Source organism: Triturus cristatus, chromosome 4_2 (assembly GCF_964204655.1).
Source record: "Triturus cristatus chromosome 4_2, aTriCri1.1, whole genome shotgun sequence".
Taxonomy (NCBI): Eukaryota; Metazoa; Chordata; class Amphibia; order Caudata; family Salamandridae; genus Triturus; species Triturus cristatus.
Genome location: NC_140586.1, coordinates 129,042,557 through 129,061,270, shown reverse-complemented (window position 1 = coordinate 129,061,270; position 18,714 = coordinate 129,042,557). Strand labels below are relative to the sequence as shown.

General features: G+C 41.4%; 1 protein-coding gene across 7 annotated transcripts in view; it reads right to left on the bottom strand.

The window, feature by feature from the left end:
* Positions 1 to 1,759: 1,759 nt before the first annotated feature.
* CSRNP2 (cysteine and serine rich nuclear protein 2) overlaps positions 1,760 to 18,714 on the bottom strand; it is a 68,111-nt gene continuing 51,156 nt past the window's right edge. For all 7 annotated transcript variants that reach the window (XM_085600785.1, XM_085600783.1, XM_085600784.1 and 4 more), the window contains 2 exons: positions 11,211 to 11,507; positions 1,760 to 8,763 (listed from right to left, as the gene is read on the bottom strand). In XM_085600785.1, the coding sequence (XP_085456911.1) occupies positions 7,756 to 8,763; positions 11,211 to 11,507 (1,305 nt within the window). In that variant the 3' untranslated portion in view covers positions 1,760 to 7,755. The remainder of the gene's footprint in view (positions 8,764 to 11,210; positions 11,508 to 18,714) is intronic.

Sequence of the window (18,714 nt, the reverse complement as noted above, 5' to 3'; positions counted from 1 at the left end):
ATCTAGAAAGATTTGTAAATACACCTCTCAGATATGTATTACATGCATCCCATACTATCTAAAGAGATGATGGGCCATGGTTAAAATCAAACCTCTCTTTGGTATTTTTCCTAATTTCCTCTTCAAAATTATTGTCAAGCATTAGCTTATGATCCATAGTCCACCTTCCGGGGATATCAGGTGGGAATTGTTAATGCAAATCTAACAACTGTGCGGTCGGAGATGTAAATCATTAAAGGTGTTATTATATATTGTAAATATATTGACTAAGAAAAATCTATCTTTGCAAAGTGACCATATGTTTTAGAGTGCTGTGTGCACCCTCTTTGCCCATCCATATATTCTCTCTAGATGTCTAGAACCAAAGGGTCTAAATCCTTTACAGGGTGTATATCATTGTCTTTGGGGTGCTAATAGTCGGCCTGATCATAGATCTATATAACTTGGTATCCAAGAGAGTACTGAAATCTTCTCTGATAATTAGGGACCTCCGAAAAAGTCAGTCCTATAAATAAAGCCTCTAGAGGGGCACAGTCCTCAACATTTAGGTCATAGTAACTAACAATAACTAATCACCTAATTCATAAATTTTATTTTAGCAATGTCCCATCGACCTAATAAATCTATATAGGACTGTAGATTTTCAGTCTCGGCAATCTGTATACTAAAATTGCTACACCCTTAGTACTACCAGCTGGGTCTGAACAAACCACATGCTTAACTCCTCTTTCAATCTTAAAAAGTGCCATGCATTATAGATAACTTTCATTTGTCTCTTGTAACAGCATTATATGGCTTTGGACTCATACGTATTCCAGCACTAATCTTTTGTTTCCTTTGAGATCTTAGACTGCTCACACGTTCCATGTTAACCAGTTAACCTCCTAACACCTACAGAATTAAGGAATTGAAACCTTCACCTAATGGCACTAAAATCAGTGCCCATGAGACACGTCTAGCGCCCTCGCTCCCCAATAGTTAAACATGCTAATAGTGAGAGACTGAAATAGAACCAGGCCTTGAAAATGTAAAATATATTTAGATTGTGTTTATTAACCTACAAGTAAAAAACAATAGTCACATATGCCTTAGTCTTCCATTATCACTGCTTTCACCTTAATAAGTAATTATGTGTCATTACCAGTTTTGAGGAAGGAGTAGACAATAATGGATAACAATTCAATTTCTGCTTCAGCCTTAATTTCTCTCCATTTATCTCCACACCAACCTTGAGGTGTGAAGTCTAACCCTCTGCTGTCCTGCAGAGTGCGTTAGTTCTCCTCCAGAATTCCAACATATTCTGAGCAGAGAGAAAAACTCTACTACAAGGCAGTAGTCTCGTCCACTCGCTCAGGATGACTTCATATCTTTCTTGCACTACTACTGGTGCTACCAAACACACCTGACATTGCTTCTCCGGATCAAAATCCAACAGCAAGCTTCCTGGTTGCAGAATACCAGCTCTGATGCGTACCGCCAACTACGAACAGTAATCCCAACTGCCTCCGCCGGCTCAAGCCGGCATTCACCATCAAATCTTCTGCTGATGGTTTAGTAAAAAAATTTACAGGTAAATATTAAAAGACTAGCAAAAAAATGTATATACTGGACAAACCCGAGACTCAAAAGTCTTGGTGTAGGGTAAGTAACCCGTTTTACCCGATAGCAGAGAAAGAGCTTGTGTCGTGCAGATATCTGAAGCTGAGAACCTTAAGCAAGTTAATTGAATGAACAAAATTAAAACAATGCACTTTTTCAGTTCCAGCACTTTTTTAATTTTTACATTTAAATATTCTCTTTAAATACAGCATTATCACAATTTAATAACCTAACAAGGCCAACAACAAAACAAATTTGCAAAAAAAACAAGCTTGATAGTTCACATTTATATATACCAACATTTTCTGAAGGGAACTTGGGAAAAGAGAAGGAATAAAAAAAAAAATAGCCAACAGTCACCATTAATAAGGAGAGAAGGCAGCGGGAGAGTACATGATACAAAGTTGGGATGCATGGAAATTCTCCTGTGTGGACTATTAATGAACAGCAAAAAGTTAGACCTCTTAGCAGGTTACTACAATTATGGACCCAAATGTGAAGACCTGGCAGACAGAAAACCAAATGCGTTCAACAGTCTTTGTTTTACAACAAATTACAGCAATAATGACACAATAAGTGTAACATAATACCATGAAATGTTCTATTCTCACTCCAGACTGGAAAGCAGAAAAAACCACAGTCGCAAAACAAACCCTGCTTGCCGCTTTCTGTCTCGTAAAATTTACAACTATATTAAGCCAAACAACCACAATGTCCATTCTCATCAAAGGACATTTATCTGGGCTTTGAAGAAACCCAGAATACCATACTATTCAAATCTGACCTTTTTTAAAGGACAGACCTGCACAGTCACTGGCAATATTCACTCAAACCGCTATATATTTGAAGGCCTGATGCACACTTTTGAGTAGTGTGCTATAGAAGAACCATGTGACTACCAAGTTATGTAAGCAGGTCTAGAGAAATGGTCACGTATACATCAATTATGTAAGAATTTGGAGCACGTAACCCCCATATGAAATTTAGTTGATTTCTGCTATGTTGTAGAAAAAGCGAATTTCCAAATCATAATAGCTCAGTGACGTACTACAAACGTCAGTGTTTCTCTAAAGGGCAGAAAGGTTTACATGTTTGTAAAATGTGTAAAAACAACAGTTGTACAGATGCTGAAATTCTAGTTATGAAGGTTTTCTTGAATATCATTGGAACAAGATAAAAAAGTGGAATACAAAGCAACAAAACTATACTTCTGGGTTACAGTGGCAGGATATTTGAATTACATGTTAAAACAATCAGTTAGAATACAAAATTATTTGGGATTTAGATTAAAAAGAAACACTTGTGTAAGCACAGGAATAACACAAGTGGGGACTAAATATGAAGAATAAATCGCTTTCACAGAAGAAACTAAACTGTATCAAGAGAAGACATTAATGGAACATACTTTAAGGTCGCATAATTTAAAAAATAATTAAATGGGCTATAATTTTAGATGTAATTAATTACAAAGTAAACACAAATTGAAGTAAAGAAATAGGAGTAACTTGTGTTCATTAATTAAGAGTAGCAGCTTTGGAAAACACTTGAAATTGAAAAATAAAATTGAAAGTATCTCACATTTCAAGAACATGAAAAAAGAATATTACTATAGTTTTTCCCATCGGAACTCCCTGCCTCTCATCAAAATCTTAGAATTTTGAGTGGTAATCCTCTCAAGAATAATAGAAAAGGTCACTTCCCACCCATAACTGCACTAGATGTAATGAATTCACCTGCTAGCAATATACATACCTGTTATAGTTCTGTTGATACACCACCTAGAATAATTACAAATGTGACCTAAATGCAGAATTATTAAGCTAGCACCATTTATTTTTGAATAAGAACTAAAATCACCTGGATAATAAATATATACTGTTGTTCTAAAGAACTGATCCAGTTCAGTCAAACACTCTGTATAAGTTTGAGTGAAGATAAATAGCCGTCCCTAAAACATTTATATTTTTAGCTTTAACCTCAAGACCTTCTGTTAGCTTTCGAGGCATATTGCTTAACAAAGAAGATGTGAAATAGAGTAGAGTCATACAAGATTAAAAACCTTGCCCAGAGTAGCAGCCCATGTCATTTTGGGAAATCAGAGTTTCATAGTAAATTTTTCTGAATAATTATATTGGTGTATGACCTGCATCAGGTTTTACAATTCCCTTACAAAATATGCTTTTCTAGAGACATCCTAGTGTTCACTCAAACATTACAGACCGTCCATTATTTTATTAAGGGAGTTCACCTAAGCATTGACAATTACTGTATAAACTCTAAACAGATTGTTCCAAAGGATTATCAATATAATTTAATATATGTATTCACCTGTTAACATAAAATAGCTTGTAATGCTGAGTAACACAGAAGCATGAGTTGTTATGGTTCAAGAGAATAATATAAAATTCAAGCTGATTGTTAAAGAGTGCATGACTGGTCAGAGAGGAAGACAGATAAGGAGAGCAAGTGGGCATCAGAGACCTGCAATTTCACAGCTTCCAGATGTAACTGTGTATGGAGATTTACAATGAGAAAAACAGTTTATAGATGACGTTTAATACCAATGTTTCAATAACATCCATGTGGGAACTGACAGGCCATTTAGGGGTTGAGAAGGATTAACTAGAAGATTCTCGACAAAGCGAACATAATCAACTGGGTGCAAGCGCATGCAAGGGAAGTGTGGCCAGCTAGAAGATGTAATCCATTATTAGAAAGATGAAGGAACATTCTTCAAGCATGTGATGGGTTACTGATATTGCTAAGGTGGTACCACCACAGACAACATTGGAGAAATGTGTTTCTGTGCTCAAATGTGTCTATCTGTGCCCTTGGTGTTTATGGTGTACGTGCTATACATTGAAGAGGAAAGACTGGAGAAATATGAAAATAAATTAACCATTCAAGTTGTCAAGACTGGCCTATTTAGGCATTTCCACAGCAGGAGACATGCCAAAACAGGGACACACATTTTGAAGGTAGCATTTTGGCGTACTAACCTTCCAAAAGCTGAAATTGACAAAACTACATACAAATTATGTTGCTATACACAGCACCCTATGTGCCTCATGAGAGCCTCCTCCTGACCCAAGTGCACAATGAACTCCTCCACTGAGGTAATGAGGGCTGGTCATGCGAGAGTTCACATTTCAGAAAACGTACAATACGAAAATGGGACTAAGCAGTGGCAAAAAAGGTAGGGAGGCCAGCCAAAGACAAAGTAGGTTTGAGATTTCTACAACAGATCAAGAAGTGAAAAAGTGCTAGGCATGGTGGTCTTTGTATTGTTATCTGGCATGCATGCTTATGCTTTCTTGAGAAGCATATTTCAACAAGTTATAAAAATGTATTTCTTAACTCCACTAATCCAGTAACTGGCCCGATATACAACGGGCATGATTGTCTTGTAAAATGTAGATTATCTTTATATTGCACTAATGAAGACAGGGACCCATTACTATAGGGAATTACTCAATAGCACCAGGGTCCTAAGTCATAGTTCTGCAACCAAAAGTTGGCTAAATAGGCCCAACAGATATAAGGGAGCAGGGGTGAACTGAGAAGCATACCCAAAGCAACAATGCTGAGAGGTTTTCACAACCAAGGAGTCTTTTGCACAGCAAGGATGACACACATCTGCGGTAATCAAGCATACTTCCTATCTGCATGAACAATCTCAAACAGGGGGTCAAAGGAAGCCTAAGTGTGAGTTTGAACATCACAGTTTGGTATCTTAAAAACACACCAGCAGCCACGGGAAAATAAAAAAAATAAAAAAAAGGGATACCAAAAATGTCACTTGCCCTCCTTAATTGCTCTGCAAAAAGCTGGGGGGAAAGAAACAAACAACAATGGACTTATCACAAAAGAAGTAATATGCGTAAAGTGAAACAACTGCCAGCACAAAGGGTGATGATTTGAATGAGGAGACAGAGGGACGCCCTTACCACTAGAGCATAACTTCACACCCTAAATAGAATATCCCTATATTTCCACAAATCTGCTGTGATCTTGGTCACCTGCCATAAAACTAAAGTTCTTCAACTTTGTCGAAAATAAATACTTCAGCACATCATGGTTATCAATGAGCAATAAAAGATCCAGTGTTGATGGATTAAAACAGAGCTTTGAACCCTTTCTGCAAAAAGGACAGAGCTAATTGAACTACTACAGCCCAACATATGACCACATAATTGGCTTGTCAAAGGGTTAATTCCACTAAAGCTAACATTGGCTCAAGATTTCACAAACACAATCCAATGGTCGAATGTAAGCAACAAAAGCAGGCAGTGAGATACTACTCAGGATGCAGGTGTCATGATTTATTAAAATCCATTTTGAGCTAGACGTTCTGCCTTTCTTGCCACTGGTCATCTTGGTCTTTAACTCGCAAGTCAGAAACTTCTCTGCATAAAACGATTAGAGCAAAATATAGGGTTCTAGAGTTCCCCTTTGAAAACAATGGAGACTTTTTAAGCAAAGGTACTAGACATTCACAATAGGATTAATTGTGAGTAACACTTTGTTAGTTGAAGTTTAAGTGGTAGAATGTTGATACCCCAATGAACAATTGTATTTATCTTTCCATAACATTAATGGGTAACATTTGGAAATTGGATATGTCCTTCGTAAAGTGCTGGATACGTTCTTTGATAGTAATGAGGAAGCATTCACCATTAGTCGAGGTTCTCCATCTCAGCTAATAATGGGTGTACTGGACATTTCTTTCTAGCATTAGAAGGAAATCTTATACCAAAACAGTTTTCCACTCGCTTCACTGGTCTACCTGTCAATGCCCGCTTTAAAATCAGTGCACAATAGATGTTTTCGTATCTTAATGGGAATGTTTGATAGACACATTACACCAACCCATTTTTATCTCTAGTCCTTTAACATCTGACTTCGGTGAAACCGGTAGAACAGCATCACAGAAAGAAATTAATTCACTTCTCTTTTCCTTAAGTACAATAACATGTTGAGAAAATGGCAATATCTCAAAACCATCAAGAAAAGAGATTCTTCCGGATCTATTAACTTCCAACTTTGTATCCTCCACCAAAATGTGAGGACTACACCATTCTATTTAGGCACTTCTTGATAGTCAGAAATAGGCAGGCCAAAGTCGGGCTGTCAAAACATACTGCTTGGTGAGAAAACAAAATACTTTTTGTGTCAAGACCACAACGTATGTGGCTAGAACTCACGTGGGTTAAAGCAGTCTACGTTTGGGCGCACCCAAGAGATTAATTTATACGCTGTGGCTGAAGCAGAACTTGGCTGCCAGGGCGGTGATAATGTGGGTGAATGGCATTATATTGAATCTGTTCTAACACGGTTTAGGGTTAATAAACAAGCTGAACATTTTAATATTGGTTGACAAATTTATTTTGTTTCTGTGTAAATTATCCTACATGCATGACCACAGTCTTTTTTAACTGCTCCAATAAAATGTTAATTTCCTCTTCACATAGCTTTCTTAAATATTGCAGCTGGAACTGGACAGTGATGAATTGTTTTTGAACTCTGAAATCTTGTTTCCTTCATGCACACCATCATTTCACTTAAACGTTATTCACAAGGTCTAATCGCTGTAATGTCAACCCTGATGACTGAAAGTTAAATATCCTATATAAAAATTATAAATAAACAAATACAACAAAAATATACATTGAAAAGGAACAGCTTTACAACCCTTTTTCACCATATAGTTACTGAGAAATTGGCATCTCTACGATATTTCCAGAGAATTTCGATCAGGCTTGTGCAAAGGTAAACTGGTTTCCTTTGGTATGATTGCCAAGCAAACGAGTAACTCCCCCCCCCCCCCCCATAAATCCTAGAGTATCCATTGCACAGATCCCATCTCCACCTCCCCCATGCTTATCGTACCTTTTAAGTATTCAACGGATTTGGTACCGATGCTTTCAGTATTTCTGGCAATTGTCACACTTGGAAAGTTCATTACAGATAAATTAAGTCTGCATTAAAGCAGATTACCAAAGCAAAAAAAATACAAACAATAAATTAAAAACTGACAAGCTTTTGCGCTCTTCACTTTAAAACATCACTTCATGGTAAAAAAGAAAATTAAATAAATAGCAAATCTTATAGGGGTTATGTAGTGTGCAAGATGCCCGCAAACAGAGAAAAGTTACATCACACAGCCATGGCACTCCCTCCTGGCAAACCCTCTACTTGGGGTTTTGGGATTTCGGAGAAGATGCAGGCAGACTCATGCTGTGGCTCCACAATGCTTAGCTCCCCTGCTGCAGCTCCAGCGCCACAACCATCTCCAAGATGATTGGGCAACCGCACATGTCTAAGGGGGCAAAGTGAGTTAGGACCTGTACTCATTGCCACGGGAGGCCCGCAGCCCTCCGCATATGCAAAATCTGCTCTCAGGCACTCCTGGCTAGTCTCCTGTGAAGGCATGGATGCTTGTTCCTCTGGGGTATCGCAGTGAATAGGCGAGGAGGCAAAAACTGGGAAATTACTCAAATCTTTATCCTTTAGTTCACCGGAAGTGCTTCCAGAGTGTTCAAAATCTTTCAGCCCTCTCACTCCTAAAACCGAGTTTTGATCTATCTGGTAATAAACCACAGGAGCACTGCTTAGGAAAGTTTGATCCCCTATTGAGGATGTCATCTGATCAGGGGTGCTTGTGAAGCACAGAACAGATGAACCAAGGGGTAACTTGTCATCAAGTAGAACAGGCGTATTGGCCAAGTTGTCAATGACACCCCCAGATCCAGCCAGAGGTTCTTCCACTAGGCAGACACTGAGACTCTCCACACCGGAGTCTAGACTGAGGCTGGAGCCGCTGGAGTCCTCGTCCTCCTCCTCTTCCTTCAGCCTTGCCATTTCCTCTGCGCTCTGCAGGTGGCGGACAGCAGACTCATTCTCCAAATGGCAGTTCTCTGCAATAAATTCCTGGAAGTCTTGAGTCTCCTGTGATAGGGAGCAGGAGTGACCTTCAGTAAAGACCTGCGAGTGCTCCTCCTCCGGGGACACCAGCCGGGCCGGTGGACGCTTGTTCTCCAGCTCCAACTTCATGATGGTGTGCAGGTAATGAGTTCGGACTCTAATTGGGTTGAATTCAATGCGTCCTGCCAGGTTCCCACAGCCGTCCCTCGAGCAACCACAGGGGAATGACATGCGATCAACCTGGAAGTAAAAGAAAGAACAAGCTTACAATCTACGTCATTATGAATCATTCTAAAAACGTCATGTTAATGAAAGCGGAATGGAAACAGTGATGTCTCAACCAGCATGGAAGACATTGGAGATGTTTGATTTTTTACTGGGCCGGTCAAGAGGCAAGGCATGTGGGTTTTTTTTTTCTACATTTTACCATTTCCATGTTGGCCATGATCAACATAATCTGGTGGATGCACAGCGGATTATGTACGGTGCATTGGGGCTGCAAGTCATCTGTCTGGTGGCAAAGATTTACAGAATGAAGAGCAAGATGTTGCAATTAAAAGGGACAGTATAAATTCACGAGGTAAGACATCAAGCTGCAGAGAGATCAGCAATGAGGTAGAAATAAGGAGTGCTGACAAATAGAAAGAGGCAGTAAAGACACTCAAACAAGAACAATGTATGAAACAAAAAGAGATGTTATACAGTGTGAGATTATGAAACCACCAGAGATGAGGTAGGCTAGACAGAAGAAAAGCGGTCAGTGGACAGAGAGAGAACGGGGAGGAAAAGTAAGATTAAGACAGTTACAGAGACTGCCTGTGAGAGTAAGGACAGTTGAAGAGGAAAGGTATACCTCACTGAGAAAGGGATGCCATTCCTAAAGATTGGCTGGGAAAGAACCAGGGCTTCTGTAGCAGGGTGCCAAAATAACTGGTGATGGTTGCAGCACACTTTTTCACGGGTGGTTAAGCTGCAAGCCTACACCGAACTACAAACCTCACTAAACACTTGTTCTATGCCACACTGCTGTCCATCCATCTTTTCTGGCAACAATCAACACTCATTATAGTGAGATTGGGGAAAGAGATCATCAAATGAGTCTGCCTTAGGATGAATATGTGCAGAAACAATTACTCACTCGAACCAGAACTATGAGATATCCAGGTCTATTGAAACAGAGCCCCTCCACTCTTTAGTCCCGCAGCAAACCAGTGGGAAGAGACATTCACCTAGTCTTACATGAACCAGTGGTGAAAATGTTTCTGTTCGTCTCCCTATACATGGGTGCAAAGTCCCACACTCAAGACCACCATCAGAAATCAGCACTAAGTGTCAGACATTGGTGGTCTTGCATAAGCAGCCGAGCACTAGAATGAGTTCTGAACAATGCACCCCTCAGATTGACAGTCAAATACATAATGGCACAGCAAAGGAATGCAGCATGTACTGTTGCGGCCTCTGTTGTTTATTCACCAGGACCTGAAAAGTTATGTGTCCAACTGGCAGCTGGTGTATCCGCGTTTTGGTAAAACCCTTTACTTTTTTAAGTTGGGCAGACCTACTCTGGAAAGATGTGAAGTCAAATCTAAAGCGCAGTTCTTAAGTCACTGCCGAGGCTAATGTTTTGTATTGGCAGTTCACCTTGTCTAACACTGCTACGTTTATGGAAAAGGGGCACAAAGAAGAAGGGAGATGGAATGGGAAACGAGAGAGAGCATGACAGGATGCATAGATATCGGTGGAGAATATATTATCTATACTAGTGGTGCATAAATAAGAAATTTAGGTTGTAACTATAACTGTATAATTTCTCAAGTGTGTATAGTTTAAGTTCGGTTGTACAGAAAGAATAACGTTTCCCTAACTATAACTTACCTTAAATCACAGCCTTCTCTTTAAAAACAAAACCAACATATATATATCAATCAAACAAAGCGGTCACTGATTAACAAGGAGCACGCTACTCAGCTGGTGCGGCATGGAAGGGAAACTGTACCCCCCACATAATCTTTTAATACCAAGACAACACTGTTGCACTCCCGGAACTTGTTATAAAGATATTTATTATTACACACAAGAGACTGCAAAGAAAACGTTAAAGAAATATATATATATATATACACACACATACACACACACCTTGAATTGCACAGTAAAATGGACAGTCCATCAAGAGGAACCAATCAAGCCACCATGGAGGACAGTTCACTCTTTCATTTAATTTTCTTATGATATACACCGACTATTTAATATGCTCCCTGGAAAGTTCTGAATAGTCAACTTAAGGGGCGCACCCACATGCACCCCAGCTGGGTAGATTTAGAGGGCGATCTAAAGGAAATATGTTTATTTCTTTCTGACCAGCGAAACATTTACATACCCAATTTTGAATTCGGGCGAGTGTTATTAAGGTTTTTATAGTACCTCTGGTTAGTTTTCCACTATTTTAGGTACTTCACAGTTTTGACTCGTGACTTAGACATTTAGAAATCAGCGTTTCAACAGAACATCAAATACCTAAAATGTACTTACGCTAATGACTAGTAAATGTACCTGCTGCATGGAAAACATACAGCGCTTTTTCTGATCGTGGGTAAGGTGAAGTAAACAGTAGGACTATAGAAGTGGCTACGGCACCTGCGGAGGGTGAGACAAAGGAGCACCGAGTGACACAGACAATGGCCCACCTGGCATTTGATTCCTGCCTGGCTACATGGACACGCTTCCGGGTCACAGTAGAGTCGGCAGTCGCAGCCGCATTCTTCCCGCGACAGCCGGATGGCCCTTAGCTCCTGCTTCTCCTCAGCATCAATGCGGTGGACGCCAGATGCCCGGAGCAGAGCCCGGCGACGCTTGGTAGCCAGCGGCTGCAGGAAGAAATAGTTGTCCACCTCAACATTGTCTACATCGATGTCGTCATCCGACACATCCTCCAGGGTCAGGATCTCAGCCTCTTCAGACTCCACGGTGCCATTCTTGGTCAACTGTATAGATGGTGGAAAAGAAAGGGAGATTTCAGTGCCAGGGGACAAAGCAAAGTCAGCTAGACATGTTCTGTCGCAAAGATTTGTGAGCAACCTACAACCACTAGTTCTAATTCAGCAAGTGAAAGTACCACTGAGATAGGCGATAAAAACGCTAGTTCGGATAGGACTTCATTTATGGTGTGGCCTATATACAAACAACTCTCAATACTGTTATCCAAAAAGCTGGCTTAGAGTTTTCTTTACTGCGTGTTACAATATTGGCAATTAATAACTATTTTACTCCACAGGCTAGGACTCCTACCTCTTTTCTCACTGAGCAGCACAGTCCAGATGTGACCCAGTTAAATGATAGCCTACTATTAAAGCCACTGCACAGGCCCTCGTGAGAGGAGATTAAGCAATCAGTAGGCACATATCAAGTTATTTATGATACTAACCAAAATGTGTTAGAGCCATAAAAGAGCTACAAGCCACATACAAATGATAACTGAACCTCTTGAAGCCCTGGTGATATTGAAAAGTGTGTTTGACCAGCCTGAGCTGGAAGCAGAGATCTACAGGCTGCACTAAAATCATTGCTATAGAAGGAACCCAGTGAACAGTGTCACCAGCTATGCAGCCTGGGATATGTCAATACCAGGGCACTGCCTAAGTTTAGTCTAGGCGTTTGCAACAAGTTACTACTTCTGCATCCGGTGGATACAACTCTAAAACTGTGTTGAGGTTTGTCTTGAGAAACTTTGAATCCTGTAGCTGGGAGGGGACAGTATGGCCTATAAACTGTTCACTCAATCCGGCTGAAAATTGTTCCCTGAGGATAACCATGAAAAGATGGTATGGCGGCGTCGGTGAGTGGCTGAAATGTGCTCAAATTTTTACTCCTTATAATAGAGTGTACCATATAGGTCATTGGGGTCACTAATAATATGATGCCAATTAATTCCTAACATGGAGGTGCAGGGCTTTGTATCGGGAGGCAAGCTCCAAGTATACGAGGAGCGTGTGGATGAGCATGTGAATAAATCTTACCAATAACATCATGAAGGTTGCTCAGTAACACCAAGTAAACGAAGAGGCGAGGTCTGGCAAACAGAACGGTGCAGAAATCAGGCTTGTAGCCTTGCATCATGCTCCTTGGGGATTCCCTTGTATCTAATCTCCTACGCAACGAAACTTTCAGGACCCAGGGGATGCTGGCACTTAACACCGCTAACTAGACAAGCGATGGGAGGAAGCAGGGGGAGTCCTTACTGGAAAGAGCAGCACCACTACCTTGCATTATCATGATGCATCCTATTAGGAAAGGGAAATACAACACCTGGACGGGAAGTTCAACAAATGAGACTTCAAAGCAAGAAAGAACACCTTACAAGACGCATTGCAAGGGGGGGGGGAGGGGGGGAGGGGAGTGGTGGGGGTAATGGTATTAGCGGCGAGTGCAACATTCCTGTCACATGACCTATCAGGTGGTGCCTTCAGCTTCCCAATCTTCTTAGGTCGACATAAGGAGTACAGTTTCTTTAGATAACAGCATCTATTATCAGCAGATAAATACGAGGTCTCTAGCAATTAATTCAACAGGGTTTTTAAAGCACAGCTCATCATTATTAAGCGTATCCTGGCATGGTGGGGGGCACTCTGCTGCTGGGCATCGTCAGTCGAACAGCCAGGTATTAAGGCTATTTCCAAATTCTTGCAGTGTGGGGGAGGTCCTGAGGTGGAGAAGTAGGCTGTTCCAGATTTTGGCGGCCAGGTAGGAGAAGGAGCGGCCACCTATCCTGCTGCGGCTTTACCGGGGAGTGTGGGTGAGGGCGTGGGCAGCAGATCGCAGTTGTCTGGTGGGTTGGTGGAAGTTCAGCCTTGGGGTTGAGATAGGCTGGTCCCATGTTGTTAAGGACTTTTTAGGCATGGGTCAGCATTTTGAACTGACGTCTCTAGTATATAGGGAGCCAATGGAGGGACCCGAGGTGAGCGGCGATATGGGCTCGCCTCAGGTGGTCGAGGATGAGCCTGGCTGCTACGTTCTGGATGGTTTCATGGTGATGGTGCGTCTGGTGCTGATGGGTATCCACTTAAAGACTTTCCGGAGCATGCATAGGGTGAGTAAGCAAGCGGAGAATACGGAGTTTATCTGGCTTTTCATGGTGAGCCTGCTGTCAAGTATGATGCCGAGGTTCCTGGTGTGTTCGGAGGGTGTTGAGGAGGGGTCTAGTTCTACTGGCCACCAGGTGTTGTCCCAGAGGAAAGTGTTGTTCCCAAAGATGAGTACCTCTGTTTTGTCGGTGTTAAGTTTGAGGCAGTTGTTTTGCATCCAGATGGAGAGGCTGGTCATACACCTGTGGAAGCTTGCTTTGGTGTTGTCAGCAGACAGGGAGAGTATGAGCAGAGTATCATCTGCGTAAAAGAGGATGTTCATACCGTGGGCTCTGACCAAGGTGACAAGGGGGCCATTTATGAGTTAAACAGGGTGGGACTCAGATAAGAGCCTTGGGGGACGCTGCAGATGATGATTTTGTGAGCGGACGCTCTGTGTTCTTCGGTAAGAAATGCAATTCATCTAAGGGCATCTTCTTGGATTCTCATTTGGCAAACCCTATTTAAGAGGGTGTGGTGGGACACTGTGTTGAATGCTGCAGAGAAATCAAGCAGGATCAGGGCTGCAGTGTCCCCTTGGTGTATGAGAGACCTGATGTTGTCAGTGGATGCGACCAGGACGGTTTCTGTGCTATGGTTTGATTGGAATCCAGACTGGGAGGGTTCCGGGAGGTTGTTGTTCTCCAGGAGGGAGATAGGCCATTTTCTTTTTTTTTTAGTTGAGGGTCAGCTGTGTGTTTCTTGAGCAGGTGTGTGATCTCAGTGTGTTCTATTCTGCTGGGAAGGTGGCAGCAGAGAAGGAGGTTTTGAGGATTAAGTGGAGTTCTTTGCTGATGGAGTTGTTCCCCAGGTTGAACATTTGGTGGGAGCAATGGTCCCTGGGTGCACCCGAGTGGATGGATCTCATGATGGTGGCAGTAGTCTGTGTGGTGAGGGTGCCCCAAGCTGTGATCCTTGGGTAGTGTGTGGAGTCAGTGAGGGTCAAGAGAATGTGAGAGCTGGAGCAAGTAGGTTGGGGGTCGAAGCGTTTGTAGATGGCAAAACATTTGCTGTAGAAGAAGTCTGCCAGAGTGTCACAGTTTCTGGGAGGAAGTGATGGCGTTTTTGGCTACTCAGGGGGGTTGGAGAACTCTTTGAAGGTGCTGAAGAGTTCCATGCTCTGGTTGCAGCTTGGTTTGAGATGGGCGGTCTGGAATAGCTTTTGGCTCTTTTCAGCAGCAGGTGGTAGTGGTATAGGACCCTTTTGAAGTTGGCTTGTTCGTTGAACATTTTGCTGGTGCCCCAGATTCTTTCCAGTCGTTTGCAGGAGTGTTTGGAGGATAGGAGTTCCGGGGTGAAACAGCTGGTGTGTCTGGTGGGTTTCCCCAGTCTGGAAGGTTTGAGGGGGCGACTGTTGGCGCATTCAGTGATCCATGTGTTGAAGTTCTTGACAGCCACCTCGAGGCTGGAGGTGGTGTCAGGGGTGGATGCACTAAGGGTGTCAGTCCAGAGGTCCTCGGTTACCTTGTTCCAGCTCCTGTGGGTGGTTCCAGACTGAGTGCCATGGGTGCCAGTGAAGGAGAAGTTGATAATTGAGTGGTCGAACCAGGTTATTTTCAGAGGCGTGGCTGTATCTGATTCTCTTGCTGCCCATGAAGATGGGGCCCAATATGTGCCCGGCTATGAGCAAGGGACTGGTGGCTAGTTGTGTGAGGCCAAGATTAGTCATGCTCTCAATTAGGCTGGCCATGTTGGGTCACTGGGGTTCTCAAGTTGGAAGTTAAGATCCTAGAGGAAGATGAAGGTTCTGTATTTAATAGCCGGGAGGGATCGGGCCTGATCCTTGCTATACTTTCCAAATAACCACTTAGTGAATGACTTGAGTTTAGATTCATCATCAGCAAACCTAGCTTATATCAATATCATGAAAACTCTAATGGGTGTGACCCTCCGAGTCCCAGTTAGACACCTCTGGCCTAGAGAAAATTGATTACTGTAATTACTGTAATAATATTAAACCTAGCTGGAGTTGTGAAGGTCGGTCTTTGCTTCGCAAGAAATACCCAAAATGTTGTACAGGGTCCTGTATCTAATACGATTGTGTGTGCTACCCAAACAGGGACAAAGGATGAACAGGTGATCAAACAGCCCTGGGTGGACTCCAGAACTGATGAACTCCATACATTGCTCAGTCTTTCTACCTCACGGAAGCTCAGTTTGCCAGTTTGGTAAAATAAAACATTTTAAATAACTTTATCTCGACAGTGTAAGATGAAGTGAGAGGGTGATCTTATTAGGAGTATGCACTGGCATCAGAATAAGAGTCCTAAATTGATGTAGGGAGAACTGGGGCTGCTGCCGGATGCAATAGACCGGTTTTGTGCTGGGCGCAGTAACTATGGGATGAGGGAAGAGCTACAATGTGAAAGAAGTTGCTGAGAGTTGCTGGACTGACTGGAGTAGGTTAACTTTTCAAAGTCTTATATAATGGTCTGTGGCCCAAAACAGGCAAAATCCAGGAGTTTTAATGTCAGAGGCAAACCGGTCGAAAGGGTGGAAAACTTTACATATCTAGGAAATACGTTCAACAGGGATCTTAAATGGGATTTTTTAATTACAATGAGGGCCCAACAAACTAGCGGAGGGGCTTTTTAGGTTTGCTTGTAAGCTAGGTCATAGGCCGGTGCCACAGCTTGTCACTCTATATAATGCAAAATGTGCATCGGTGGCATCATACGGGGCAGGGGTTTGGGGTCATCAAAAAAGCCGCTTGTTACAAGTAGTAGAAAATAAATTCATAAAACGCTTATTGATTATCCCAATCAGTACGGCCACCTCTTTCTCTCATCGAGAGATAGGGTTGGATTACCTGGAGGATCGCATTAGCTCTGCCCCTTTGCTTTTACGGTCTAAAATTTGGTGGAAAGAAGAACTACAGTTTACTAGGGAAATAATGGAAGATTGCCTTGACCTTGATAAGGTGATGACTATTCCCTGGTTTCGGTATGTGAAGGAAAGATTTTATGACATTGGGCTGGGTGAGTTTTATGAAAATCCGACAAATATCTCCATAAATGCCAAAGGCATAATCAAGAAGCAATACGGGGACTGGGCACACGTGAAACATTTTCAGCAAGAGGCGCCTGGCCCGAAACGTGCCTCTTTGTCTAACCAGCAGTATTATCTAGCCTTTTCTACAAATTATCAGATGCGTTTTTATTTAACCAGATTTCGCCTTGGCACATTGCACTTTTTGCTTGCTTTTCCTAGACACACCGGGTGGGTGGAAACCCTTAGTTTCTATCCCTGTGATAATAGTACTCCCCAGAGCACTATGCACCTTACACTCTTTTGCACACACTATGATGATTCAAGAAGGAGATTTTTTAGACCAATACTAAAAAATATCTTTCCATGTACATACCTAGAGGGATATGAGTGTCTGCAACTATTGGAAAATTCTATTGTTTGTTCTGAAATGATGAGTTTCATTAAACTGGCACTGGGTATTAGGAGACTATATGGAATGTAGTAATTGAATCGGGCAGGGAAATGAAATTATTTTAGTCTACGGAAATTATAACGTTCTTAGCATAACTAGTGTTTTAAATTCCCAGGCAAAATTTTTATTTTTTTGGCTTCAAAGATAAATATGGTCTTCTCCTCAAAATGCACTTAGCACTTTATGTATAATGATAACCTAGATTGTAATTGAACCTTACATGAATTTTATTATTTCTCACCGTGAAAAGGTATTTATATCCCATTGTGATGATTTATGATAAATGTTTTAATGTTTTTATATTTTATGTTTTTTTTGTAGAATGCTTTTATGGTTTTATACTAACCGAATAAAGCTTGTTTTGAATTGAATTTACTGGAGTATTGGATCAAGAGTTGAGCAGTGTTTGGAGAAGAGACTTTTGTAGGGTAGAGGCAGGCGAGAAGCCATGTGCGCCAGTGAAGGTAACATAGAGGAGTGGTACAAAATGCAAGAAGGGAATAAAGTGGAACCACCATCACGCAATTATATCTAGGCGCCAACATTTGTAAATCCGAACACCTTTGACAGGGTCATTCTCTGTAAAGGCAGGTGGAATAAAGGGGATACGGAGGAGTTCAGCATGCATTTCTCAACCATACTTATTGTAGTGATCACCAGGGTACAATTATCAACAGGAATGCCAGCTCCACAGATGATGAACACCGGGCATAAGAGTTCAGAAAAATATTGGTGAAAGATACACCAAGTATTCTCTATTTACCACAGGAACGTAAAGGGAAATAAGGCCTATAATCCCCCCTGGTATTATAGACGGATACAAAGGTATGACTCGACTGATAGGATAACATTTATAGTTATAATAAAGCAGCAAGATGCGGCTAAGTTGAGCTGTGATGGCTTGTGGAAGCCCCAGATAGGAGGAGCTGAACCCTGAACCCTGGAATGCACTTTCCAGATGTGTTTATAGAGCTTTTATTGTTTTTAATAATTACCTGGGAGATTGCCTTCTCAAAAGGAGAACATAATTCCAGTTTCCTTGTTGCCAATTTTTGGGGTGTTTTAATTGTTGTTTATTTCACCCTGGCATTGACTCTGATTATTAACTGCACTATGTGCACTTATGCTCGATTGTCCTTATTATTTTTTTGTTTGTCTTGGACACTGAATCATGCAACTGAATCGTGAGCAGAAACTGACACAGGAAATTGAAGCTACTAAATTAAGGTAATACACCAGAAAATGGACAAAATACACATTTAAATAAAAACAGGTTAACCATAAAATATGCAGGAACACCGGTCTAGGTATTCCTAAATTATTAACAATAGCAATTATCAAATTTAATGAATCCTCAAAATAGTATCAGAAAATTCATGAGAAAAGCCATTTTTAAGGGTGTTTAAAGAAGTGTCTTTAATATCAATGTATTACCTTCTGCAGCAACCAGAATATAAACATGGATGGCACACACCTCATTCCCACTGTGCGGCACACCCCTTTATTCCCACTAGATATAGCAGGTAAATGACATTATTATTACATCTGTGGTCAATCTATACTTATCGTCATGTGTTATTGTCAGAACCTGAAAAATCAATAAAAACAATCTGAAAATAAAGAAAGAAC